This window comes from Columba livia, chromosome 27, assembly GCF_036013475.1.
Source record: "Columba livia isolate bColLiv1 breed racing homer chromosome 27, bColLiv1.pat.W.v2, whole genome shotgun sequence".
In the NCBI taxonomy this organism is placed as follows: Eukaryota; Metazoa; Chordata; class Aves; order Columbiformes; family Columbidae; genus Columba; species Columba livia.
In genome coordinates, this window is record NC_088628.1 from 1,617,854 (window position 1) to 1,644,422 (window position 26,569).

At 58.3% G+C, this 26,569-nt stretch overlaps 2 protein-coding genes and 1 long non-coding RNA gene across 6 annotated transcripts; all 3 read left to right on the top strand.

Annotated features, from left to right (window-relative positions):
* Window positions 1-2,881: 2,881 nt before the first annotated feature.
* MIER2 (MIER family member 2) lies at window positions 2,882-16,055 on the top strand. Of its 4 annotated transcripts, none has more exons than XM_065042149.1 (13): window positions 2,882-2,945; window positions 5,329-5,416; window positions 5,901-6,052; window positions 6,746-6,871; window positions 7,508-7,631; window positions 8,475-8,584; window positions 9,238-9,307; window positions 10,105-10,256; window positions 10,772-10,853; window positions 10,937-11,031; window positions 11,820-11,947; window positions 12,639-12,775; window positions 13,528-16,055. In XM_065042149.1, the coding sequence occupies exons 1-13, from the start codon at window positions 2,937-2,939 to the stop codon at window positions 14,001-14,003; spliced, it is 1,749 nt and encodes a 582-aa protein (XP_064898221.1). In that variant the 5' UTR covers window positions 2,882-2,936; the 3' UTR covers window positions 14,004-16,055. The 4 variants fall into 4 exon arrangements, with proteins under 4 accessions (XP_064898221.1, XP_064898222.1, XP_064898223.1 ...); XM_065042150.1 differs by having other exon boundaries at window positions 11,820-11,923; XM_065042151.1 differs by having other exon boundaries at window positions 2,912-2,945; window positions 6,751-6,871.
* Window positions 16,056-18,126: 2,071 nt separating this feature from the next.
* PLPP2 (phospholipid phosphatase 2) lies at window positions 18,127-22,402 on the top strand. Its single transcript, XM_065042153.1, has 6 exons — window positions 18,127-18,313; window positions 19,934-20,085; window positions 20,382-20,659; window positions 20,859-20,916; window positions 21,046-21,222; window positions 21,320-22,402. Exons 1-6 carry the CDS (start codon window positions 18,262-18,264, stop codon window positions 21,455-21,457), a joined length of 855 nt encoding a protein of 284 aa, XP_064898225.1. The 5' UTR covers window positions 18,127-18,261; the 3' UTR covers window positions 21,458-22,402.
* A 2,219-nt stretch (window positions 22,403-24,621) lies between these two features.
* On the top strand, window positions 24,622-26,002 carry LOC110363846 (uncharacterized). The gene is made up of 2 exons (XR_010468229.1): window positions 24,622-24,996; window positions 25,763-26,002. It is a non-coding gene; the product is annotated as an uncharacterized LOC110363846 (long non-coding RNA).
* Window positions 26,003-26,569: the final 567 nt, after the last annotated feature.

The window sequence follows — 26,569 nt, forward strand, 5'->3', positions numbered from 1 at the left end:
CGCCCGCTCGGGCTGGCACACGCAACCCCCAGCAGCACCCGAGGCTGCGCCCCTGGCAGTGGGGAGAGGGCGTCACTGGTGGTGTGGGTGCCTAAGAACACATGTGTGTGTATGTGTACATGTATGTGTGTGTGTGCACTGGTCGAGGGCTGGTGAAGACACCCCTAAGGCTGGAAGGGGGTCGAGCCCCTTGGCTGGGGGGTTCTGGGGCCTGAGGGGCACAGGGACCCCAGCCCAGGCAAGGCTGGTTCCACACACCCCTCATCAAGCACCTGCTTTTAATTACTTGACACCAGCAAGGAACACTTGTGGGCAGCGCTGTGGGGGGAGCAGGGAAGGGTGAGCATCTTCTGCTGATTAGAGCTTATTAATTCTAGATTAGTCCAGGGGATGCTCTGGAGGGTGGGTAAGGCATTGCGGTGGGGGCACCTGCAGAAGGTTTTTAAGGCCCTTATGGAGGGGGGTGACCCCTCTGCCATGGCCACGGACCAGCTGGAGCTGCTGCAGGTGCAGGAGCAGTCCCACCAGCACCAATGCAAATAGTCCGTGGGGGCAGCTGCAGCCTGGGAGGGTCATGAGTGTATCTCATTGTGTGCTGGCGAGCTGATGGTATCTCTGTTGTTGCAGGAGAGGCTTTGTGTGGCTTTGCCGTTTCCCTCGGCTCTGACTCCGGCCGTTATCGCACCAGTGAGTGCACTGGGAAAAAGAAATCGCGCCTTGTCTGTTCTCTTGGCGCTGGCCTTTTCAGAACGGCGACATCTTGAAAGGGCTTGCCATCCCACGGCTGGTTTATTTGGCAGATGGTGCTGATGTGGAGGCTGCGTAACTGCAAACCCTTGACTTGGCTGTTCAAATCGCTGTCAGGTTACATCTTCCTGCGCGTACCTGAAGCCATCCTGCATGCCGGCACACAGGTGGCAGCCTGGGTATATTGTCAGGTATAACCCTGGAGTGCAAGCCCGGCGGCTGCAGCACATTACCCACTCCCGTGGCAATGTCACAAAATCATTAGTTTGTCAAGAGGGTATTGAAGGCAAATTTAGAAAGTTACAGACTGTTGCAGGAGGGAGGAAAGAGGAAATACAACCCGTTTGGGGTGTGAATGCAGGCGAGACAGCTCTGGAAGCCGTGAGCGGTGAGGCCAGCCCGGCACGGGGGGGCTCTGTTCCAGACATCGTCTTTCTGAGACCTCGTAACTGCGGAAAGGTGAGTTTTAGAATTGGACTGGGCTGTGGTACTGTCAGCTCTGAGGGTAAGATCAGGAACAGCCATGGGAAGGAAGGACAGCAGGGACATGAAGGGAACTGCAGCTACAACGTGTCACGTCAGCCCCCACGCGGGGACGGGAACTGCCCCGAACTGAGCGCGAAAGGAGCCTGTAAACCATGTGTGTTCAACAAACATCCTGAGGAGCCAGCGCACGTCTGAAAACCTAAACGAGGGTGTTATTTGTGAGTAGCATAGCTCCATCTAGCAATCATGAAAACTGATGCTTCTCTAAAGCTTAACTCATCGCTACTTTGTTCGGTGTTAAAAGCTGTTCTTGTGTCTGTTAACAGCCACAAGCAACAGGAAAATGAGTATTTCTTTAGACAAAGCTGGCACACACAGCTCTCTGACCTCTGCATTCAGACCATCCCTCACTCCGGAGATTTGACACATCAGACACAAACTTGGTTTCCCCACTCTCTCCCTTTTGTGGGTACCTGGTGCTTGGGGTGTTGGAGCCGCATCCCAGGTTCCGCTGGAACAAGCGAGACGGCTCCTGGAGCAAACAGCAAACGGGCAGAGGGCCTGGAAACTCCTGCCACAGAGCAGCTGGCTCTCCCCAAGTCTTGACCACAAATTCAGGCTTTTCTGCTTTTTGCAGTGACAAAACACCTGGACGCAGTGTTGGGAACAAGGCGGAGAGCAGCAGTTTGGCGGGAAGTTCTCAGAGAGCTAGAGACCACATTGCTTTTTGAATAGAATAAACAGCACCTGTAACCTGTTAGTCTTTTGAAAGGAGCCAGACAGACCCGCGCAAGGGAATAAAGACCTGTTGAAGTGCTCTGGTTCTCAGCTCAAGGGCCACCACCACTGCAGGAGCACTTGACAGCACTTCGCTTCCCAAGCTCACAAGCGCAAGTGAAACCCAAACAGAGGAAATTAGCGGAGTGCAAGGCAGCTGAGGACGACTCCATCGTGCAGCCCTGGGACTGGACCTGCTCGTGGCCAGGGAGGCAGCAGCTTGGGCTGAGCGATCATCTCCTGGGTCAACCGAATGGTGAGACCCGGTGGCGAACACAGCTGTGTGTCTGGCAGTGAGTTACCGCTCAGCCTGCGGGAAGCGGTGGCTGCGGCGGGGGGACCCCAAGGGACCGAAGGGTCCCCTGGCAAGGGGTTTGGGCAGCAAGCCCTGGAGATGTGTGGAATTGAAGGAGAATGGAGCGAGCGCACATCCCCGGTGTTCCCGGGTACATCTCTGGTATTCCCCGGGTGCAGCTATGGCAAGGACCGCAAACAGTGTTTCCATGTCGTTCGTGGCAGGGCAGGGGCTGCGCGGGGGTCCCAGCCGAATGTCCACGGAGGTGCGGCTGTGTCCCCAACCCGCTCCAGCGGCACCGGAGCTTCATTTCCTGCAGATTCGGGTTTTGCGGCTCATTAACTTCGCTGTTTATGAACGTGCCTGTCGTGTTATTTCACGGGGACGCCGGCACGCACGTGCAGGCGTCAAAAAAAAACCCTGTCTCCATCGAAAAATATTTAAAAAAACACCCTTTCTGCACCAATTTGCGCCCCTCCCGCGGGGGCGTGGCCTCGCCGCCCATGGCCCCGCCTCCGCCCCGCCCTCCAAGCCGCGCCCCCCGGCGCTGCCCCGCCCCAGCGGCGTCGCAGCCAATGAGCAGCCGCCGCCGCATCCGGGGCTCCCGTCTCGCCGCCGCTCGCGCTCGGCCATGGCGGAGGTGAGTGCGGCGCCGCCGGGGTCGCGCCGCGCTCGGGCCTGCACCGGCCGGGCGGGGACACCGGGGATCCCCGGGCCGGAACCGCCTGGGGCCGGGCTGCTGTGGCCGCGGGGTGGATGGGCCGGTGCGAGCCGGAGCGAGGCCCACCGGGGCGGGGGCCGAGGGGCGCCGGGGCCGAGGGAGGCGGCCTGGGCAGGGGAAGGGGCGGCAGGGCGGGACGGGACGCGGCGGGAGGGCCGGGGCAGGCGCTGGGGCAGCGGCTGAGCCCGGGGAGCCGCGCCGGCTCTGCCTTCCCGCCAGCGCGGGGGTGCCCGGGCCGGAGCGCCCGTGGCCGGTCCTGCGGGAGCGCGGCCCCGGTGGGTGCCCGGGAGCGGCGCTGACACGGGCTTTGGGCCGCGGGACCCGCCAGAGCGGTCGGGGCCGGGCCGGGGGCAGCGGGCGCTGGGGCTGCGAGGCTCCCAGTGCGGAAAGGCCGGTGAGCCGAAACCCCGGGGCTGGAGCACAGCGCGGTCCCGCAGCGCTGGGGTTACCGGGGTCTGGAGCTGCTGGAAACGGGGAGAACGCAGCGGCTGGGAAGCGGGCCTGGTGGAGCGTGGGGCAGCAGGAGCAGTTCGGCTGGCAGAGCTGCCCGGCGAGGGGACCGTGCTCCGGTGCTGGGTTGGGACGTCCCCACTGCCTCCGCCATGGTAGCGCCACGTTGGTGCATCGCGCTGAAGCGTTTCTGCCATCGCTCCGTCACTTACGGTTGGTGATGCCGTTGTGTGTTGGGTTCTGTTGTGGCATGTCCACACTTCATTTCCACCACGGCGGGGGAGAAGGACGCTGGGAAGATATCGAGGTAGCTGGCTGCTCCGGCAGGATCTCGGAACACTGCTAGCTGAGACAGCTTCTGTTCGATGGCAGGGCTTTGCTTTTGGGGTATTTCAGCGTTTTGGGTGAGGAAGGTGCTGTCTGGGCTGCCTTGCTGTCCCACCCAGAGCGGTTTGGTCTTCGTTGCCACCTTTGGTGGAATGCCAAGGGTGCCACATTCATCTGTGCCAAAGCGTTACTTCGGCACGTTGTTGGGCTGATGTGATGAACCAAATCACTGCCCTGGCACACACAAAGGGATTTAATCTCTTCCCCCCATGCCCCGCAATTAAATGGCCTATGGATGTAGGAGCGATTTTCCAGCATTATGCTGCACTGTCAAAATAAATGGATTTCACCTTTGTGACATTTCATGGTGACCAAAACCATCGCCCACAATAGAAGCATCTACACGCTGGCCAAGAACCTTTCGTGATCTGGAGGTCCCTGGTAGCGCCTCGGTGTTGCCGCCGTCTTTCTGACCATGTAACGTGGTTGTGTTTTCGGCCTCCTGTGTGACATTTGGATTTGAAGCGTCAGACGACGGCTGCCTCACCTTCAAACAAAATAACTCCACGTCACGTGGCGTTGGCAATCAGCGTCATCAGGAATATTCTCTCTCTCATCTTTTACATATTTAAGCCAGACCTGCCTTTTTCCCCTCTTCCTTTGACTCTTGTTTCCATGGTCTTCTGGATTTGGAAATAATCTGGGGGATCATTTGGTTTCACACATTTAAATTTGAGTGTGGAATGGGCCATTTGCTTTGTCCATCACTTGTTTCTTCTTTTCTCAGCCCAAACAGCAGTACTAGTTGTTTTTTGGTGATTCCAGCTTCAGGAAAATAAACTCGTGATTAGTTGCTGAATTGTCATCCTGTTGTACTGACTATTACTCTTCATTTCAGCACCTGATCGTTAATATAAGATCTCATTGTTCCCGAAGTATTATTGACATCTTTTCAAGCCAGCCCATCCCCTGCTAACAGCTTCAGTCTTTGTTTTCAAAATCCTTTGCGTGCAGCTCCTTATTGATTCCCGTGTGAAGGAGGCGCAGTCGGTATATAGATCATTGTCTCAGGAAAGAGCGTTCTGGAGGCCGCTCAAGACCAGAGGGAGTAAATGTAGACCTCACCATCATCCCTTCCATGAGACAGGGGCTGTGAGCATGGAAGGGTTTGTCCAAGAGGGTTTCGTGCTTGGTCACGTTCCAGCAAGGTCCAACCAAGGGGCTGTGACACTTGCCTGAGTTATGAGGCTGTTTCCCGGTGTGACCATCCTCAGGACGGTGGCTGTACAAATCCTTTCTGTCCCTTTCTTCTTTCATTACCCCATAAACTCCTCCCTTTTGTTGTAGTGCACACAATGGCTGGGCTCCGCGGGGTCTCCGGTGGGGTCATCTCGCTGCTGATGCTCGGGGATGGTGCACTCAGTTGGACTAGACAATGAATTGCGTTTGCTGGTGGGGTTAAGAGGCTGGGGGTGTGTTACATTTAAGAAGCGATGTCTCACTGTGTTTTTCTCCGTTGTCGAAGGCCTCGGTCGGCAGGCAGAGCCCGAGGGTGGTGTCGTACCCAGCGCGCAGCCTGTGTCCCGGGGAGCCCGGCCTTCAGAGCGCAGCAGGTAGCGTCTGTGTGCTGTGTCCCTTCTCCTTCCAGCACCATCCTGGCCTCTCTGCTGGTCCCCAGGCCAGCTGACAGAGGAAAGTTGTAAAGATGCCAAAGCCCCTGCAAGTGTCCATTTGCCCGTTCTTGCAGTAAGGGGTAATTTATCCTAAAAATGCCCCAGACAAAGGAAAAGCGGTAGCATTCACCTGTTATGACACTAGTGAATCCAGTCAGAGACACATAAATACCCAGAACATGTTCAGATTCAGCTTTCAGTCAGTTGTGGGACTTGAATGTGCAGAGAACCAGGCTTTGCAATTCAGCACTCACAGAATGACTTCAGTCGTGTTCCCCAGCCCCTCTCGCTCCTTTCTACCTCATCCCTTCCTCTGGCTTCTCCCGGCTGCGCACACACAAGAAAGGGTTGTCCCGAGCTTTATTGCATCTGAAGATCCGGTCCAGGGTGGTGCTGGTATCTCAGCTTCTTCTGATCCCTGCAGTTGTGTCCATGGGTTCAGCTGATCACCGACTGAACCTGGCGGAGATCCTCTCACAGAACTACGGCGTGCGGGAGGAGAGGGAAGAAGGGGATGATGCTCAGGAGAAGCAGAAATCTTTAGAAGAGCTGGAGAAGAGTTTCAGTGCCTCTCAGGTAAAGGCAGCAAAGGAGGGGAAGGGAAGCTACCTGCTGGCTTTTCTTGTTTGCTTTTACAGCGCTGGCACCAAAGGTGTTTGGGTGAAATTCTGACTTGCTCAGCTGGCACTGTGCTGTGTTTGGGTCTCCCCTTCACCAGGTCTTAGGGTTGTGTTTGGATAGGAAGGGCTGGTTTTGGCAGCAGGTGAATTCTGGGGTCTCAGGACTCTTCAGTGTCCTCGCTGAAGGGTGTGTGGCCGTGTCACAGCGGAGGAGCCATGAAGAGATGGATGGTGTGCGTGGTCCCATGGGGGGCTGTGGTGGGACACCAAACGTGTTCTTGGTGACAAGGACTCTCTCTTCAGGTCAGGCACAAGATTAATGTAGGGATTTGCTCCTTCCGTTCCTCGGTAGAAACGCACTTCTGCTGTCTGGCATCTCTTCACCACCATGAAATCCAGGGTAAAAAAATAGATATATTTAAAAACGCCCTTGATGGTGTTGCTTTGGGATGGAAGGCCCTGCCTTTTCTGTACCTTTGAGAAGAAGTGGTTACGGTGGGTCCCTCCTGCATTGAACAGCGTCCCCCGAGGCTGTTCAGAGCCCCAGAAGGGCAGAGCTGCCTTTACTGCCTCTGCGTGTCTGTGTTCATTGCCGCTGTACTCGGTGCTTGTTCCGCTCCTGATGCAGCTTTGTCCTCCTCTCGCTCAGAGCAGTGAAATGCCGTTTGAGGAGCTGCTCGCGCTTTATGGCTATGAGGCGTCTGATCCCATCTCGGAGCAGGACAGCGAGAGCAATGACATCACTCCCAACCTCCCAGATATGACTCTGGATAAGGTAAGAGCCGCTCTCCGCCTGGCTGTGTGTGCTCTGGGTTGCTTGCTGTCCCGGAGCCGTTTTCAGTGGGGTTTGGCCGATGCTGGGGAAGGGGCTGCCAAGTTCTGGTGTCCCAGTGAGGAACGCCAGTGCCAGAATGGAATTGAAGGAGTTTCGAGGAGACTGGAGAAAGGATAACTGTTTTTAAAAGAACACTCTAAAAGCTCTTTATGGAGCTTGGGTTACAAGTCTTTGCAGGTAGATGTGGATCTGTGAGGAGTCGGGGGGTTATATCCTCCCAGCTGAAGCGGTGGCTCCTGTTCTAGCTAAAATCTGTAGAAAGGTGGTGTTATCTTTTACCTTCCGTGATGTTTGACATATTTGCTCTGGCTGGAGTTCCACAGAAAGGGCCACTTGCTTGTCCTCTCTCTGACTTCCATAGGAAGCCACTCTTGGCACTTGTAGAAGTGCTTTTGGGGGTGGCAGCCTGGGGGTGGCAGGGGGTGCGAGAGGGAATCTGGAGAAGCCGTGGGAGGGCGAGGAGACCTGTGGATGTGGCCGCCTTTGGCCAGAAATGTTTTACTCTAGGCCTCACACCCCCCCACGTATTTTTTTTTAATTTAAAAATATTTTTCACTTTCTTGTTGTTGTTAAAAGGAACAAATAGCGAAGGATTTGCTTTCAGGGGAAGAAGAGGAGGAGACGCAATCTTCAGCTGATGATCTCACTCCATCCGTCACGTCCCACGATGCATCAGACCTATTCCCAAACCAGCCTGGCTGTATGTGTCACTAATTTCTAATTCGTTTTCACTTAGATGTGATGTGCAGAATAGGGCAAGGATGTTTTTCTTTATTTTATCGCTAAGTTTCGTGACATCGGATTTTCCACTTTCCTTCTGGGGGCTGCAAATAAACCTGAGTGCCAGTGGCATTAGTGAGCGCTGGCTGGGACATGACAGAGCGGTGGGATGGGGAGAGAATAACTCAAGAGCATCAAGTCCAACCATAACCCACCCCTGGCACTGCCCCATGTCCTGAGAACCTCATGTCCGTCTGTCCAGCCCTCCAGGGATGGTGACTCCAGCACTGCCCTGGGCAGCCTGTTCCAATGCCCCACAGCCCTTTGGGGAAGAAATTGTTCCCCAGATCCAACCTCAGCCTCTCCTGGCGCAACTTGAGGCCGTTTCCTCTTGCTCTAACAAAGCAGAAAGTGAGAATTGTTTTGCTGCCCGCCGTCCTCGCAGTCTGAAAGATCAGTACCTGCTCTGACATATGTAGAAGTGAATACATTCAGTAGTACTAGTGGTGTGATATGTTGTGGCAATTTCTAAATATCGGAATACGCAGGAAGCCAAAGTGGATGAGAGAGACTCAGTGTAAAGTGATTGTATTCCTTCTGCTGGCCTGAAGTCTGAGCTCCTCAGGCTGGTTGGCACTACCCATGTGGCAAGGGTGCAAATTATTTTGTTTAAACAGAGAAGATTAAACTATGGGCGAGTTCTCACTGAGGAGCATGCCAGAAGTAGCTCTAGGATAGAAAATGAAAGGAAGGAGGGAGAACATAGAGCTATTGGAAAATAAAAACCGTTTCATAACTGCAGATATTTTCCTTTCCCACCAAGCAAACAACTTCCTTGCTGATGAAGACAAAGAGCCGTGTTCGTCTCCGTGTGCTTCCTCCATGGCTGAGGATTCAGAGGAGGATTCCATCCCATCCAACGAGTGTAAGAAGGTAAATGATACGAGCATGTTGAGAAGTACAACCTGCCTGGGTCTGAGGAAAGTGTGACACCCAAGCGCTGTGATATTTCCATGAGAAATTGTCTTTCTTTTCTTTTGCTCATGTTTTGTGCAGTCGGTGGCAGATGTGGGTTACAAGAGGGCTTTTTTAATATGATCCCGAAAACTGTATCTGAAATCATTTTCTGCTGCAGATACAGAAAATGCTGTTGTGCCTGGGTAAATTAAAACCGCAGCCTGTAGCCCCATAAAGGTGAAATGCTGCGCAGTGTTCCCAGCGGGATTTACTGGGGGGGAACCACCTCGGGAAAGAGAGGAGCGGACTTACACCTTCATCTTGGTCGTGAAGGCTGCGGGAGAGCCGCCGCATTTCTTTATCTCCAGCCTTAGCTGCTTGCCGTATATCTTTAACATTAAAACTATGTAAATACCTAAGGTCCCTAAAGTATCACCTGGTTGATAGTAAATCTTTTTAGTTACGCTATAAAATAGTCAGGGTTCCCTAGAAGCAATAGTGGCAGGGGGGCTGCCACCCTATAAATCGGCCTCGTGGTGTCATAGTCCCTAAATCATGACGTGCATCTCGGTGCCTACGTGGAGCGTTTTCCATGTCAACGTACCCACTTCTCTGTGCTGATGTTTCAGGAGATCATGGTTGGACCTCAGTACCAAGCCACGGTTCCCATCCTGCACTTCAACAGGCACAGTGAAAAAGGTGAGGCAGCCTCTTTGCACATCTTTGTGCTGTCTGCCCCGATTTCAGTGGCTCTGCGGGGCAGAAGTGTTGGTTCCTTTCCCTGTAGAAACAAGATAAGTACAGAGGGTGCTAGTGTTTTTATTTAAATGGAAAAAAGTCAATATTTCCAATTATTTTTTAATTGCAGAGTCTGTCTTCCTTTCCTCTGTGCTGTTATTTTACTTAAACCTCTCTCTGCATTGTTGTGAGCCATGTTCTCATGGCCTGAGAGCTGGAAGGGGCCAGAATCGCTGGTGATGCCATGTGCTCCTGTGTTGTGTGGCTGGAGTGTTACAAATGGTCGTGGGGAGGACCTTGTGGCTGCTTAGTCTGGTGTTTGGGACAGGGAGAGGGTCCTGAGCCTAGGCCAGGGTTGGAGCTCTGACTGCCTTTGCCTCCCGCTCTGTTTGTTTCTTGCATGCTGAAACAGGTACCTTAGAACTTGGGGTTTTTAGTTGCCAGGATTAATGAATCAAAGCAACAACCTTTGAGAGTGTGGTAGCAAACCCCTTGTCAACCAGTCCTGAAGAAGTGAAAGCAAGCCAAACCTGTGCTTAGGGCTCTGAAAGATGTATGAAGAGTATTAAGCTTATCTGCCTCCAAGATCAGGAGGGAAAGTGCAGCACCTGCACAGTGCCGGTTGGCATCTCTAGTGCCAGGCGGGAGCACCAGGCAGATATTTCCTCCCTCCTCTTCCTCTCCTGCGCTACACACAGACCATTTCTCAAAAGCAGCAGAATTCTCCGATTAGCTTATTTCAGTGCTTCCTCCATTAGCCTACGAGAATGAAGATCAGCTGCTTTGGGACCCAAACATACTCCCGGAGAGAGAGGTGGAGGAGTTCCTGTACCGCGCGGTGAAGCGGCGGTGGGACGAGCTGGCCAGCAGCAGCCTGCCCAAAGGAGAGGTGGTGAAGGACAACGAGCAGGTACATGTGGGGCTTCCTGCACCGCGACGGTGCGGAGACACCTGAAAAGACTTTATGAACAGTCAGTAAAGCCAGAGAGATCTGAGCATCTGCCTGGTGTGACGTTTCCTATGGAGATCTGGGCTGAGAGACACGCTGTCAAGAGAATTGTTGGGTCTGTCCTCCATAACGGTGTCTAATTCTTCTTTGAAGCCAGCAGAAGGTCAAACCTTTGGCTGAGAAACTTCAGAGCAGTTGTTTGCTCTGAGCCAGCCGGGTTAGAGCGGCACTAAGTCTGCAAGAGCACAGGGGCAGCCTGTAACGCGCAGAGCTGCTGGGACAACCACAGCTCCTCGGTCCTGAGGTTTGTCATATGGTGCCTTGAGGAGTGAAATCGTGTGCTGATGGCCAGGCTGGGGCAAAGGGGCTCCTGGGGAAGATGAGTTTTATGAGACAAACATGAGTCACGAGCAGGTTGGTTTGTGATGTGTTGCTCGGGTATGTGCTCTGAGTGATTTTTCTCTTCTGTTTCCCAGGCTTTGTATGAGCTGGTTAAATGCAACTTCAATGCAGAAGAGGCACTGCGGAGGTTACGGTTCAACGTGAAGGTTATCAGAGGTGACAACTCCCCCATATTTGGGTTCTGCCCTATACATCAGGGCATTCTGCATGTCTCCAATTCCTCTTTCCTTCTGCTGCAGATGAGCTTTGTGCCTGGAGTGAAGAAGAGTGTAGAAATTTTGAGCACGGCTTCAGGGTCCATGGGAAGAACTTCCATCTTATCCAAGCGAACAAGGTAAGGACGCGTAGCCCTGCATCCCGCTAAGCAAAGGGAAGGAGGCGCGTGCGTTTGCACCAGACGTACGATTTGAGCCTCGGCTCATGCAGCAGGTCTAGGACTGCCCAGTTCCGATCCCAGGCTTTGTGTTGACTCACGCTAGCAGGTGATGGGCTGTTCACTGCCCTGCTCTGCCTTATTTTCCAGGTGGGAGAAGTCACAAACACCACTGACCTGCATGAGTGATGTCAGTTAATTACTGATTAGCCCTTTCTGGAGTCTCAAAAGTTATTTCCAAACTCTCAGCCCTTGCAGTACTTCTGTGAATGAGTGAGTTGAGCATGTGGATGTTTTGTGAAGTCCCCTGGGGTCCTCTAGAACGAAAGATGCTGTTGTAGGGAAAGCTGGGCCCTGAGACATACGCTGCTGTGCTGGGAGTTGGCAGAACCAGAGAGTCCAGTTCTTCCGCTGATTAATTGTGGGCATGTTGATGCTGGCCAGTGAAAACGGACGCAGGTTTGCTCTCTCAATATTAAGTGTGCTCCTGGAAGTGCAGGAGGGTCCTGCACGAATGTACCGTGTGTGAACCCACACCGGGCTCTGTGAGAACACTTTGTGCACTGTGGGGATCATTCCCTGGCTGGTTACCACCTTGGAAATCTCAGTATGTGCTTCCGCTCCGCAGCGTAGATGTGTCTGTAGCAATATCAGTTACTGTGACACACTTAATTTTCTGTGCTGATTAAACGGGAGGATAGCCCTTCCTCCACGATGCGCCGTGTTCTGACCGTGATGTTTCTCCCCAGGTCCGCACCCGGTCGGTGGGCGAGTGTGTGGAGTATTACTACATGTGGAAAAAATCAGAGCGCTATGACTACTTCACTCAGCAGACGCGTCTAGGAAGGAAGAAGTACGTCCTCCACCCTGGAGCCACGTGCGTGGAATATTCTCACACTAAAATTAGTAATATTAACCTCCCAGCGAAGATTCCTGCTGCAAAGCACCTCTGGCTGTGCTTTTCTGGGGTGGGAGCCTGGAGGGAACACAAACACTGTCAGTGTGGGGAGGGAAGATGAAGCAATTCTTTGCCTTCTTGTATCAGAAAATACTGGTTTGTTTCAGACAAATGCATCCACAAAAATGAAGGCTAAGGGCAGGGATTTAGGGCTGATCTCAGGAAAAAAACTCAGTTCGTTGGGGGTTTGGGAAGGGAGCTTTTTAAGTTCAAAAAGATGCTATTTCTGGTGGTTTGGAACCTGAATTTTCTTTCCCTGCTGCCAAACTTGGAGGCAAATTCTTCACTTTGAAATGTATACCAATTACAGAAAATGCTGCTCGAAAAGAGGCTGAAACCGAAATGTATTGAAAGGTAAAAATGAAGTATTTAAGCTGAATCAATTAAAAACGTTAGCTGGACACTGTCAGGGCAGTCACACGTGGGCTGGCTGGACCCTGGGGACAAGGTCTGCCCGTTGGCTTTGCAGGGGGCTCAGGGCCGGCGCGGCGCTCTGGTTTGCAGCCCCATTGCTTGATTTGTCGATGGATTCTAAACTCGGTCACCATTTTCCCTGCCTGCAGCTCCGTGCTGAACAGGAGGTGGCAGTGCTTTCTGTCTTCACCCACAGGGATTACACCGACAACGACTTGGACGGGGGTGAAGTAGAAAACGCCAGCCGTTCTCGGAGCTCGCCACCGATTCCCTCTGCGACGAGATGCCTGGATGCTCATTTCGGTCAAGATCAGCTAGCAATAGAGAGCACAGGTAAGTCCCTTTCCTTCTGTCTGCCTGTCTCTCTCTTCGCCTTTCTCCTGGGGCCGTTATCCCGCTGTCGCTCCTCTCCTGCACCTTGCCCCTGTGCTCGCTTTGTCCTGCATCAAATACCAGCCCTGGGTGGGTTCTGGTGTGAGCAAAGGAGGCTCGTCTGCCTCGTATCGACCAGTAGTGACTTAAAAAGAGTTGTTCCCGCTTTAGGCTTGGCGGGGTGGCCTAAGTAATTCCCAAAGCAGAAGGATTTGCACTGACTCCGGACACCTGAGTTGGGGGTTCCAGTCCTCTAACACGACATGCCAGACACAGGTGACTGTTCTGGGGGCTGATTGAAGCCACCAGCAGTCGGGCTGTACCTGCAAACGGCTGTCAAAGGGTTCCCAGGGAGCCCAAAGTGGGTTCATTCCCTCACTGTCCTACTGTAGGCACCTCCCAGGGGGCTTGGCATGAGGGAACAGGATTTAGGATTTGGCTTCTCTTGGAGTGTCTCTCTGAGATTTCCTTTAATTTCCATAGAAACACTGATGGCCTCCCATCTGCTGTCTGCATCTTGCCTTTCTTCGGTACGCGCTGGCAGGGATCTTGGTTGCTATAATAAAGAAACATTTGCGCCATCAAACAAATACTGTTGTGATTAGGTGGGGTTGAACCGGATTCTTGTTTTTCGTACGTTGTGGACTCACTCGAGCTTTCTTTCACTTGCTGTCCCTACCCCTTCTGTCTGTGTCCCTGGTGGTGATGCTCAGAGCCCCTCAGCGTGGAGAGCACGGCCTGCAGCCTGGGCAGCATCAGTGAATCGGGGCAGGGCTACGAGTGCAGCACTCCTTCCGAGACCAACTGTTCCTTCGACCCCGCGGAGGAGTCGTCCTCAGGCACCACCTCGGCTCCCTGCACGCAACGCGCTGCCAGCCCCGCGGAGACGGGGCTCTGCGCTTTGCCGCCGGCAGGACCAGGACTAGCAGAGAAGCAGGAGACGTTACAGAGCTCTGGCGAGACGATAACCATGGACTTCACGCTCCCTGCAGACACTAACGAGGGTTTGCCTTTAACTGCTGGCCCTATGGATTTGGACAGAGAGCCAGAGGCGGTGGTGGCCCCTGCGCAAGTGTCCTTATCGGTCACAGATTTTGGCCTCATTGGCATTGGAGATGTAAATAGTTTCCTGACTGCGCATCAGGCCTGTCCAGCACCGGTGGCTCGGTCGGAGCCGCTATCGCAGTGAGAGTCTCCAGTCACAAACTTGTCACAGACCCAGCAAGGACTTTGACCCGACTGAGTGAAATCCTGGAACTTGCAGCGTTCCATGAGGACAGTTTGGAGCTGTTGGTCAGAATCCGTCTTTCCGTTCTTTTGATCCAAGGCTACAGTGAAACCAAACACCTTTCTGCTCCGGTGTGTTCTGATGCCATCACAGAGAGCTGGTGGCTGGGGGTAGCGAGGGGGCAGGTCTGTCCCCTGCTGTCCCACTGGCCATGTGTCACCCCAGGTAATTCCAGGCTGTTGGGAGAGCCCCTGCACTTGGGACACGGGCAATGTCCCTTGGCCCCAGCGGGACAGTCTGAGTGCAGAGGTGCTTTGAGAATGGGGATGTATCACCGGCGTGCCCGGGGCTGGGATGGAGGGCGCAGCCTGAGAGCTCAGGGGATGCGCAGAGAGCGGAGTTGTTCCCGTTTCCCTCCCGTCACCCATCCTGTCCCTCACTCCTGAGCTGTGACAGGCACACGCTGCTGCCGCAACCCTCCCGCAGCCGCCGTGTCCCCTGCGCGCTCTGCCACCCGCTGCGGGCGGGACGTGGCCTGTCCAGCCTTTGACAGAAGCGTCAGGTCCTGGGAAGGGACACTTAAGGCCTTCTCACCTTCCCTTGGGCCGTGGGGCACGTGTGTGGGGAGTTCAGGGAGTTTGTAGATGCACAGAGCGGCGCTGGCCCCGGAGCTGCGCGGTGCTGCCGCCGCGGTTCCTGCGGCGAGTGACTCGATCCCTGCTGACCGCCACCGTGTGAGAGGGTAAAATGCAGATGGAAACGTCTGTAATTCACAGTTTGCTCAACCGATTTGTCAGCTGTGGGAGGAGGTTGCTCCGTCCCAAGGCACCGCATTGAGGGCACCAGCGCTCACGCAGGGTCCCAGGCAGGAGAGCGCAGCAGTCCCCGGGCATCCCTGCCCTGTTCTGCGTCACAAGAAAGCAAGCTCTCTGTTTTCTGAGAGGAAAGTAATGTCTTCGCTGCCGCCAGCGGTGTTCGGAGGAGAAGACACGGGTGGCCCCGCGTGGCAGCGAGGTGGCACGTTCGGGTGTGCTGAGGCCGGAGCTGCTTCACCTCCCGGCTGTGTTCCAGGTCTGGGCTGAAATCCACGTGTCTCATCCCCCTGTCCGCGCAGGGAACGTGTGTGCGGAGCGAGGTCTGACACCGATGTTCCTTCCTCCAGCCGTTTCCTGCACTTGGAAGGGGTTTGGGTTGAGGTTTGTTTGGTTTAGTGGAGGCCTTTGGGCTGCGACCCTGCGGTTGATTCTGCTGCTGCGGCACATGGAAGACGACTGAAACCGTTAGCCCAGATCGCCCCTTTACGCAGCCCCGTGATGTCATGCAGCACCCACAGCTTCGCGGGACGGCAGGATCAGACCCCGTCCCTCCTCGACCAGCCCCGTTTTGGGTGCATTTGCAGGAGTTTGCTGCGGCGCCGGAGCCGCCTTGTCCAGCCAGCGTGAGAACTGGGGCTCCCTGTGGCTGCGCCCGCTTGTTGGAAACAAAAAGCAACTCCACAGTGGAACTGCCCGGTGGGATCCCCCTTTTGTGGGGGAGAGGGGGTGAGCGCACGGGCAGCCCTCCCAGGGAGGGCCAGGCCTCGGCATCTCCTCCACCAGCCAAGAACCTTTCTTAATTTTCCCAAAACCATTTTTGCTTTGGTTTATTTCAAGCCCTAACGAAACGAGAGGTGAGGCTGGGGGAGGCAAAACTGTCTCTTATTTATGTTTTTCAGTGTTGTTTACAGATTCATATGGGGTCTTTCAATACGAGTGCGGCGCTTTTTCCACATAATGTTAAAGGAGCGGGTGGAAAGGGCTGGGACAGGGAGGGGGAGTCGCTTGGGGAGGAGGTTTCATTTTGCTTTTTCGTTGGGGTTTTCTTTTTCCTTCTTACAAAGCACATTCACTTTGAGCTGCTCCCAATGCTGGACTCTTTACCCCATTCCCCCCCCAAGCCCTACACTGTGAAGTGATACTGCCTTGAAGACCCCTCGCCGTTATTTATTTAATTAAAAATGTCATTTGAAAACGAGCCCGAAGTCCGTCTTGTTTTTGGAGACGGGGATGCCGTAGTCCTGTGTGTGACAATGGGAGCGAGAGAGCGATCCCGGCCCGTTCTCTCTGCTCCTCTCCCGCGTGGCCGGGTCCACCGCCCCGTGGGCGGCAGCGGGATGCCCAGGAGCTGCCCATCCCAAGGGGGATTTTTGCTGCTCTCACGGGCGCTCCGAGTCCCCTGAAGCCTCGGCAGCCTTCGGAGAGCCCCCGGCAGTGGGAGACGGGGGGGTCCGTCCACGTCCCACTGGCTTCAGCCAGAAATAACATCCTGGAGGCGAGAGGAACGTTCTGCTGCGGCTGCGTCCTGTGTTCCCGCGAGAAGGTCCGTTCCGCGCCACAAAGCCCCTCTGTTTGTGGGAAACCCCTCCAGTTCTGTTCCTCGGCTCTTCTCCCAGCGCCCGGGGGGCTCCGTGGCTCTGCTCCCCCGGCGCAGGGACCAGGCGGGACCCGGCGGGCGCTGCCGCCCCGCGGTGCCCACGCGTGGGCGCGGCCGCTGCAGCCGCGGTGCTCGGACGGCAGAGGGGGCCGCAACCCCGCGTCCTGCGCGGCTCCAGGAAATCCCCCGTGGAGCTGGAGCGAATCCAACGAGCGGGGCCCGAATGTGCTGCCACACACCCCAGAGGCCCCCCCAGCAGCCAGGGCCGAGTTGCCGGCCCCGCAAGGCCCTTTGCCAGGCGGGGGGGCTGAGAGCAGATGCTGCTCAGCACCCCGAGTGCTGGGCCAAGCTGGGAGCAGCCAGTCCTGCTGGGCCGTTCCTGGCACCATCCGCAGCCGTGTGGGGCAAAGTCCTGCCCGCAGCTGCCGCATCTGCACCCCCGCGGCGGCCCAGCCTGGAGCGTTTCCACGCCAGCCCAAGGGTGGCTCAGCACCGCCAAAAACTGCTGGGGGCTGCGGTGAGAAGGGGAGATGTATCACCACGGGGATAAAACCTGTCTTAAGAGCCACATCCCCTCCCTGACACAGCCCGGGCATGTCCCCAGCACCAAACGACGTCCCCTCCTGCAGCATCCCCCCAGCTCTCCTGCCGCAGGGCTTTTACCCTTCCACCACCAAGATCTGGGGCCCGCAGGCAGCATGTGTGGGGCAACCCCCCCCCAGCAGCCCCCATGGCACCACCGGGCAGCAGGGAGGCTGCACCAGGACAGAGCGGGTCAGTCCAGAGCAGAGGAAAGCCAGCAAGCAGCTCTGTTCCTCTCCTGAAATCCCAGGGCAGCCCGAGAGCATTTCCAGCTCTGCTGGCTTCCCAGAACAGCACTGATACTCTCCACAGGCCACTTTGCGCTTACATGAACCAGCCTAGTAGCTATCATTTGGGTGGTTTCTGTATTATTAGTTTCCTTCCGTTCCTGACCAACAGCGAGGCCTGGAGCAAACAGCTGGGCTGTGGTTGTCCCCGCTCCCGCCAGGGACTCGCTGCGGAGACCCACACGTCAACCTTTGCTCCTGTTCGTGCTCTGGGTGCCACCGGCTCATCCTCAGCCCAACAGGCGGCACCGGGAGCCTGTCCTGCTCCGACCGTGTCTCAGGCTCAGGAAAACGCCACCCTGCATCTCAGCGGTTAAATCACAGCTTAAAACAAGGATGTGTGCTGTCCTGTGTTTAAACCCAGCCTCACCGCTGTGTCCGAAGGCTCCCGGGGCACCCTCCTTTTCCCCAAGATCACCACTGAGTCAGCCCCATATCTGCTCTGCAATAAACAGCAGCTGCACCACCCCGGTGCAACCAGCGCGTTTTGTGGCCACTTTCTTCCACTCTTGGCTTTTCCTTTTTTCCGTTCGTTGTTTTGTTTTATTTTTCTCGGGAAAGAAGCCCGAGGCTGGCGGGACACACGCGGCTCCCACATGCGGCCTCACTCCTTCTCCCCCTTCCTTGAGCCGGGACAGGGAGAGCGGCCAGGCGGAACGGGGGGACCGGAGCCAAGGACGCGGGAGCGGGGCCCGGGGAAGCGGTTGGGGGCGAGGGGGGTCCGGGCCCCCGCTGCGCCCCACACCTGCCCCGGCGCCGGCCCCACAGCCCGCCCCCCGCCCCGCCCCGGCCCGCGGGCGGGAGCACCGGCTGCCGGAGCCGCCCCGTCCCGCCCCGCCCCGTCCCGTCCGCCCGGACTTCACCTCCCGGCTGGACCCGTGTCGTTCCGGGCCATGTGAGCCGTGGGGCCGGGCCGCGGGGCCGCCACCGGCAGCGGGATGGAGCGCAGGAAGGTCTTCGTGGTGCTCGACGTGCTCTGCCTGGCGGTCGGTGAGGGCTCGGTACCGGCGCGGCCATGGCGCCCCCGCCCCGGGGGGACTCCGGGGCGTCCCCGTGTCCCCCCGCGATGCTCCCGATGGGGCTGTGCCGCGGGCTGGGTCTGGTACTGGGGGTCTCGGGTGCTCTGCGCCAACACCGTTGCTGGTGCTGCTGGGTGGGCCGAGCCGGGGGCAGCCCCGGAGGCACCTGCCCGGCCCCTGTCCCGGGGCTCGGGACCTCCGCGAGGAGCTCACCGGCCCCGGGAGCACCGGCGTCTGGCCCGGAGCTACCGGGCCCCGCCATGGAGCTGGTGCCCCGACGTGGGGCCGCTCCGTTGCCTGGAGCCTTGGGGGTCTGCCCGGCGTGGCCGAGCGGGAGTGGAGAGACCCCCGGGCGAGTCCGGCGGCCTCCGCGGGGAACCGGGAGCTGGAGCCGGTCCCGTGCCGGGCGGCTGCCGGCAGGGCCCCGCCGCGCTGCTCGGCCGGGAGGGACGTTTCCTTCTGCTGCCGCCCTGGCTGCCCGCCCGCCGGCCGGGCCCTGCGCTCCGCGGGCGGCCGGAGCGGGGCCGGGGGCTCCGCAGCCCCGGGCGGTTGGGTCCGGGTGCCCCTTCCCGGTACCCCGCCAGCCTCCCACCTCCCGGTGCAGGCAAACGCCCCTTTCTAAAACTGACGCTGACAACCACCTAATTAAGACGGACTAAAAATAAAGGCCCAGGTCGTAATTTCAGCCTGAACCTCCCGGGCCGGGAGTTGCTTTCTTGGGCTCTAAGCACCGGTGGGGAGAGGCAGGTTCCTGTTTTTGTTTGGATCACTTTTCTGCCTCGTGTGCCGGTGTCCCTTTATTTTTAGGGGAGCTTTTTTGGAGGATGGAATTATCCAAAAAGAAAAGCGGTGTCTAATTCGAGCGGCAAATTAACGTTTGAGGTGTACACAGAGGCGTCTGCAGCCTCCCCTGCGCCGGGCGGCCGCTCCCCGCAGCCGGAGCGGGCGGGAGCAGCCCGGGCTCGTTCCCGGCTCCTGGCAGCGCCTTTTGGCCGCTGCTGCCGCCGCTCGGGGGGAGCGGGGGGCGGCGGGGCAGCCCGGGGAGCGCCGAGCCCGTGGTTTGTTACCGGGAGCGCAGGAGGCGGCGGGTCCGGGCACGGAGGGACCCCCCGGGGAAGGGGCGCGGGGAGGAGGGTGCGGGCGGGGACAAAGGTGCGTGTTCCGGGGAGAATGTGGAGCGAGGGGAGGTGGAACAGCCGGGAAAGGCGGAACCGGGAGAGGAGCCCGGGTTTAAGGTGGACTGCGGGGGCACCGCAGCTCCGGGGCCTTGCCCGGGCAGAGTGTCCGTGGCGGGCAGCGCTGGGGCTCCGCAAGTGCCCGTTCGTGGCCGTCTCGTGTGGTATCTGGGCGCCGCAGGCAGCTGTGAGCTCCGATAGGGCCCTATCAGCATCGGGGCTGGCGCCCTGACGGGTGCGAGTCCTCCTGCCCTGGGTGCAGGTGGCTCGGGACTGTGTCCCCAGAGGGGATCCGTCACTGGCAGTGGGGACCGGAGACCCTGGGGATGAGGGACAGGGGGACTGTGTGGTGCTGGGTGTCTGTGTGGAGCCTTCAGATGAGTATCCCCAGTCCTCACCTTCTCTCTGCCTTGCAGCGTCTCTGCCCTTCATCATCCTGACGCTGGTGAACTCCCCATACAAGCGGGGCTTCTACTGCAACGATGACTCCATCCGTTACCCCTACAAGGCGGACACCATCACCCATGGCCTCATGGCTGGGGTCACCATCACCTGCACTGTTGCCATTGTAAGGAAGCACCATCCCCTTCCCTCTGGGGCAGGGACATCCTGGCAGGTTGTACCCAGGAGCTGGGTCCCAGCCCATCTCCAGACCCCTGGCAAGGCCACAAGACTCTCAGGTCGAGCCCAGCTCTGCTCAGGGTGGTGAGACCCGTGTCCCGTGGGGCTGGTTCCCTGCAGGGAGGGGAGAGGCTCTGTGGGGGCTGGAGGCTCCTCTGCCTCAAACCTGAGAGACGGAGCATCTTCTACCCTAGTGCTGGGGAACCCCGAGACCCTCACCCCTTGTCCCGTTGGTCCCTGCAGATCTCGTCAGGGGAGGCATATCTGGTCTACACGGAGCGCCTCTACTCCAAGTCAGAGTTCAACAACTACCTGGCTGCCCTCTACAAGGTCGTGGGGACCTTCCTCTTCGGGGCGGCCATCAGCCAGTCCCTGACCGACCTGGCCAAATACATGATTGGCCGCCTCCGGCCAAACTTCCTGGCTGTCTGCAACCCCGACTGGTCCAAGGTGAACTGTTCCATTTACGTGCAGCTGGAGAACGTCTGCCAGGGGGAGAGCAGGAATGTCACCGAATCCAGGTGAGCCACGGGGGCACAGGACACATCCACTCCACCCTGCCGGCACTGCCGGGCTCCTGCCGGCTGGTGGAAGCTCCAGCCGGTACCGACGCTCTCCTGCCATAGGGCAGAGCCTGCAGAATGAGGGGGTGGCTTGAAGGGCTCCAGCTGGGTGCTGGGGCTAAATCTCGTGGCCTGACCTGTCCCTTTTGCCCCACAGACTGTCCTTCTATTCTGGACACTCCTCCTTCGGGATGTACTGCATGATGTTCCTGGCGGTAAGTGCCGTGCTGCGGGCAGGCGGCGAGTCCCCAGCGGGTCCTGTCCCCCGGGCAGTGCCCTGAGCACCCCGTCTTCAGGCCGCTGGGGCCCCTGCTCTGCTGATCGCTCCCCTCTTCCCTGCCCAGCTCTATGTGCAAGCCCGGCTGGTGGGGAAGTGGGCCCGGCTGCTGCGCCCCACCATCCAGTTCTTCCTCATTGCCTTCGCCATCTACGTGGGCTACACCAGGGTGTCGGACTACAAGCACCACTGGAGCGATGTGCTGGCGGGGCTGCTCCAAGGGGCCCTCATTGCCGTCCTCATCGTGAGTGTCCCCCTGCGTGACCTGACTCTGCCGCGTTGCCGGTCGCAGCTCAGCCTGCAGAGATCCCCAACCTCTCTTTCCCGTCGGTCTTTTCCAGGTGCGCTACGTCTCAGACTTCTTCAAGCACCGTCCCCCGCGGCAGTGTGACGAGAAGGACCCGGAGCGCAAGCCCAGCCTGCCGCTCACCATGAACGAACCTGACCGCAATCACTACAGCTACCGGGGCGCGCCGTGAGCCACGCGTGCCGGACTGCCGACCTGCCCTCGCCGCATTCTGCACCGCTCCCGGCACGGGGGGACGAGGACGTTGGCTCTGTATTAACCGCTGGCTCCGGTGCCTCTTGGTGCTGCAGGTACCTGCGGGACAGCCCCGCTCCCCGGCTCGCTGTGCCGCTGCGCTTGCCGGTGCCCGGCGGTGCCGGCGCCGTGGCCGCGGGAAGGGGAGGTCCTCGGTCCCCTGTGCATCTGAGTCACGCTCCAAGGCTGCCGTCCCAGCCCTTTGCGTGAGGGAGGGAGGGGAGGGTGGCACGCGGGGTGGATTTATTGGGCTGGCAAACCATGCGGAGCAAAGAGCAAACAGGTCGGGAAGTCTGAGGTTGCCTGTGCTGAGCGTGTGTTATCTCTGTTAAATTATCCAGCCTTATGAGTACAAATCCTCGCAAACACAGGGGGAGGAGGACAGCTGCTGGGCTAGCAATACTTTTTTGGAAAGGATTAAAGCAATCCAGAGCTCTTCTCTGTTCCCTGATTACCTTTAAAAGCAGTCGTGGCAGGCGGCGGCTGCTCTGAGCGCAGGCTGCGCGGGCTTTTCTCCAGGGGTGCCTGATCCTGCGGTGCTGGAAGCAAGAGCTTGCACCCTGCCTGCTTCGTGCCCGAGGCCAGGGGATGCTCCAGCCTTTGTCTCTCCTGCAGCTTCAGCTGGTGCTTTAGGGGGTGCGGGGTGTTAGGGGGAAAGGGAGAAGCTTTGTGTGGTAAGGGAAAACAAAGGGGGATGTGGAGCTGGACACAGAACTCTGGGCTCCCTGGGAAGGTGGGGAATGGGCCACGGAGCAGTCCCAGCGCTGACACGCAGCTGCCTCCGGCACCACAGCACTCTGGGCCTCTTTTTAAGCTACATGCATTTTCATTATGATGTGTTTTTATAAAAATGTGGTTTTAAAATTAGATCATCCTTAAAGAATGTCTGTGTCAGGCCTGTTCTCTTGCTCCATGGATGCTCCTGGTCTTGGAGTGGACGGGCTCAAGTATTCAGGGTTTCCCCTTCCAAGGGAATGGGCTCTGAAGCCCATCACTAGCAGGGAGGTTTGTTGTGTGGGGCACGTGGTGGGGCTGCTGAGTCCAGGAGGGACCAGGAGCACCCCCATGGGGGGAAAAGGCCCGTCCTGGGGTGGCTCTGCCTCCAGAGCCTCTGGGTCAGCACAGCCTGGTCCGTCCTGGCCCGGAGCAGCAGCTGCCCTGTGCGCCCCGTGCTCGCTGCCGGGTGTTGATGTGCTCACGCAGTGTGGGTTGCTCCAGTCTAGACAAGCCCTGACCAAAAACACCTTTGCTGTGCGGAGGGAACTCCCTTGCCACGTGCTGCTTTTCTGTTTTCCTTTGAGAGTTTTCCTCTCACCAGACCTTTCCTGGTCCCTCAGCAGGGTCTTTCCCCCTGTCCCAGCCCTCTGGGCTGGTTGTTTAAGATCTGATGGTGTAAAACAAAGCTGGTGGGAAGTGCCGGCGCAGGGTGTCTCTGCCACACAGTTTGCAAAGGTCTGTGCAGCAGCAGCAGCAGCAGCTTCTGGAGTGGGGGACAGTGCGGCACAACACAAGTTTGGGACCTTGGCTCCTCGGTTGTGCTTGGCCACGGTGCCCAGTTCCTGGCGCTGCCTTGACAGCTCCTGTGCGCGGCCAGGAACGTGCCAGCTCCCTTCCCTTGAGATCCGATTTCGCCCCTTGGATGCGTCTCTGGAAAAACCAGCTGGGCCACAATGCTGCAGCGTGCGGCTCCAGGGGCAGGGCCGGCTGCTGCGCGGGGGGAGCGCGGCTGCTCCTTTCCCAGCCTGTTCCAAGTCGTGCCGCTGCACGGGAAAGGGGCTGAGACCTCACCCAGCTCACGACATCCCAAACCATCAGTGATGTGCAGGCAGGGAGCTGCCCATGTGCTGGCTTCTCAGCCCTGTGGACACTGGGAGGCCTCTGGGGAAGGCGAAGCAGGTCCATTTTCTGCTGCGAACTCTGTAATCCCTCTTGCCTTCACTGGTCCTGGTTGTGGCCCCTGCAGCGGGTGACTCAGGCGTTAGGGATCCAGCCCCGGTTGTGCTGGGGCAGATTCACGCCAAGCAGCGTTGGCCCGCAAGCCATGGCCGGGACCTGGGAACCATCCTGCTCCCCAGCGTCAGCAGCTCCACGCACCGAGTGCTCAGCTGAGACGCCTCCTTTCCAAAATAAGCCGCTCCTGGCAGCGCTCAGCCGGGCTCTGGCTTGCAGCCCCGCTCTGGAGGGGGCCCTGCGTTGCCTCCCCCAGCCTGTGCCTCCTGGCCGCCTCCTGCTTTGCCACGCAGCGTCCTCCCTTCCCTGGCAGCTGGGGCTTCTGCCGACTCCACGGGCTCGGTTCGCTCGCCCTGGCCTCATCCCCAGGATCCTTACTGCTCTTGACATCTTTCTTCAGCTGATTGGGGCAAGAGGCAGGCGAAGGGGCTGAGCTTCCCAGTGCCCGCAACGCGTTTCCAGGAGCCGGCGGAGGCCTTGCCAGGAAGGATGTTACTCATCCCCTAAACATCCCCTTCCCTGGCCGGCAGCCACAGGAGGAGGCTGCTGCCAGATGAGCCTGCGGATGGGGGACGCGCGGTGGCCCCTGCTCGGGGACACACCAGGAGGGGACCGGTGGCTGCGGCTGGTGCAGGTCACACCTTCCCGGGGGATGTTTGCAGCTTCGTGCGGCATGGGGGAGGCAGCCGTGTCCCCTGGGCCTCCTCTCAGTGGGGCGTTCGGCCAGGACCCCGCTGTGGTCCTGGGGGTGACGGTGCTGCCCAGCTCAGCCCTGGGGGATGCGGAGACCCTGGCGAGGGGTCGATGCGAGGCTGGGGTCCCCGAGCAGCCCCCGCCGCTGGCACCGGCCCTGCCGTTCCCCTAGGGAGCACCGGGCACCCTCCCACCGCCCTCCCCGGGCAGCGCCCGCCCCGTCCCGCTGCCGCGCCGCGGGGAGCACCGCGGGGAGCACCGGGGCCGTGCCCAGCGCCGGGCCGGCGGCAGAGGGCAGCAAGAGCCCGGCGGAGCCGCCGGAGCGGGGCGGGACCGCGGGGCCGCCCCGGCAGCCCCAGCCCTTCCGCAGCCCCGGCCGGGGGCCGCGGGGCTCCCTCCAGCCTCCTCCTCCTTCTCTTTCTCCTCCTCCTCCTCCTCTCCTCCCATCAGTGCCCCACAGACTTTAATCAACGATTCCTATGAAACGTGCCCGGTGCCACAAAGACTCCTTTGATCTCACTAAAGGAAGGAAGGGGATAGAGAAGAAATCAAATAGCAAAAGGAGGAAGAACCGAGGATGGGAAAGCCCCCCGCCCATGGGAGGCTGCTAAATGATGCCTTTCTCATTAGAGCAGCTGGGTAGGAGCCTGTCCCAGCCTGGTGGCCCATCCTGCTGGAGCGCGGGGGTCACTGGTGTTTGGCACAGGGGCTGGTGCAGGCTGGGGATGCCCCTCGGCCAGCGGATGCCACTGGGAGCCACATAACCCCGGAGCCCCACCAGAGCTGCTCTGGCACGGCGGAGCTGGCAGCCGAGCCCGGAGCAGCAGCCAGAGGGTACGAGCAGCAGTTTGTTTTCTGCCGCTTGCCAGGAGCCGCACGGAGCCGTGGCTCTGCCAGGGACGCGCGCTCGGGAAGCACCAGCCCGGCCACGGGATGTCCGGCCTTTCCCACCCACCCTGGCCCTTGCTCGGGAAGGCCTGACCTGCATGGTGGTGGATGAGCTGCCGCAATGGTGAGGGGTCCCCGAGCACAGCGTGGGGGCTGCTGTGGCCATGGAGAGAGACAAGAAGGGGCTGCAAGACCCACCTGATGGCACCAGGGTCCTGCCAGGAGCTGCGTGTTGGGGTCTCTGTTCTCTGCTCCTTCACCAGCCCCCTCAGCCCTGTGGGGTGACGCTTAAAGTGTCAGGGCAGAGGGGACGGGGTTCCCAGGCTGGGGAGGGGGCTTTGGGTGAAGCTGGTGTTTTAGTCCAGCTCTTTACTGCTTTTTTTCGCGTTATTTTAATATCTTTTCCCCTTTTACACTCTCGCCGCCTCGACATGACCTTGGCCAAATTATTTCCCCTCCCTTTGAGATTTATGGCTCTCTTCCAGAAATGATCCGTTCCATCTACAAAAATAGACATCGCGCTGTTATTACATTTTAAAATATAATAAGGGCTGGGAGACTGCTCTTCTGCCACTCTCCCCCCCCCCAGCCATGCAGCCCATTGCTCCGGGACTCCCGAGCCCTCCGGGCGCACGCAGGGTGGCCTTAGCGCAGTCACGCTCTATTTAGTGGTTTTGTTGAGGTTATTATTATTATTGTTCTTTTCTAACAGGGCCTGGAGGTGAATTGTCCCCCAGGACGGGCTCTCGTCCCCCACCAGCGCTGCGTTAGGAGCCGGCGTGAGCGGCCACACGCTCCGGTGCGACGGTGATGGGGAACAGAGGCAAAGGCAAATTCCAACCCACCTCCCCAGCCCCATCTCAGCCAGAGTGGGTCTGGGATCACCGGAGTGTCCTAAAGATACAAAAAGCCTAGAAAATAAACCAAACACAAAAATCAGATGTAACTTGAACATCTCAGTTGTTGCTTTCCCTCCCCATCACCCCGTTTGCTTCCTGACCCGTGCGTGTGTGTGTTTATGTGTGCGGCTGCGTCTCTGTGTATGCGTTTTGGGATCATTTGCTTTCTGTTGGATTTTTCCCTTCCTGTTTTAAACATCTTGTGCTGTCCCCACTCCAGGCGATGTGCAGGTGCGACTCCTTAAATACCGTCACCCTTGGGTGCGGGAAGGCTCAGCTAATACAGGGGGTGCATTTAACAGTGCATTTCAACTGGGTGGGAGGGAGTTTCCCTTCTGGATGGCCGGTGCTGGGGTGTCTCTGAACAAACACCACCTGGGCAAAGGAAAAGGGGCTGGGGAAGTGGTGGGGTTTGCTTTGCTTTCTGCTCAGTGGAGTCACTTCGATCCCCCCGCAAGGCCTGTCCCTGCGCTGGGGTGCGAGGACGGGCCTGTCCCACGGGCCGATGGCATCGCCACCTCCCAAATGGTGACGGGACTAAGAGGACGAGCTGCGGTGGGGATGAAAGGGGCTGGGCCTGCCCGTGGATTAACATTAAACAGGAGGAGCGGGTGACCCCA

Coding starts and splice junctions, on each gene's coding strand:
- MIER2 (XM_065042149.1), top strand. Junction 6,872..7,507: donor CAGATATGACTCTGGATAAG/GTAAGAGCCGCT, acceptor TGTTGTTAAAAG/GAACAAATAGCGAAGGATTT. Junction 10,854..10,936: donor CAACGTGAAGGTTATCAGAG/GTGACAACTCCC, acceptor CTTCTGCTGCAG/ATGAGCTTTGTGCCTGGAGT.
- PLPP2 (XM_065042153.1), top strand. CDS start 18,262: ATGGAGCGCAGGAAGGTCTTCGTGGTGCTCGACGTGCTCTGCCTGGCG. Junction 20,917..21,045: donor ACTGCATGATGTTCCTGGCG/GTAAGTGCCGTG, acceptor TTCCCTGCCCAG/CTCTATGTGCAAGCCCGGCT. Junction 21,223..21,319: donor CCCTCATTGCCGTCCTCATC/GTGAGTGTCCCC, acceptor GGTCTTTTCCAG/GTGCGCTACGTCTCAGACTT.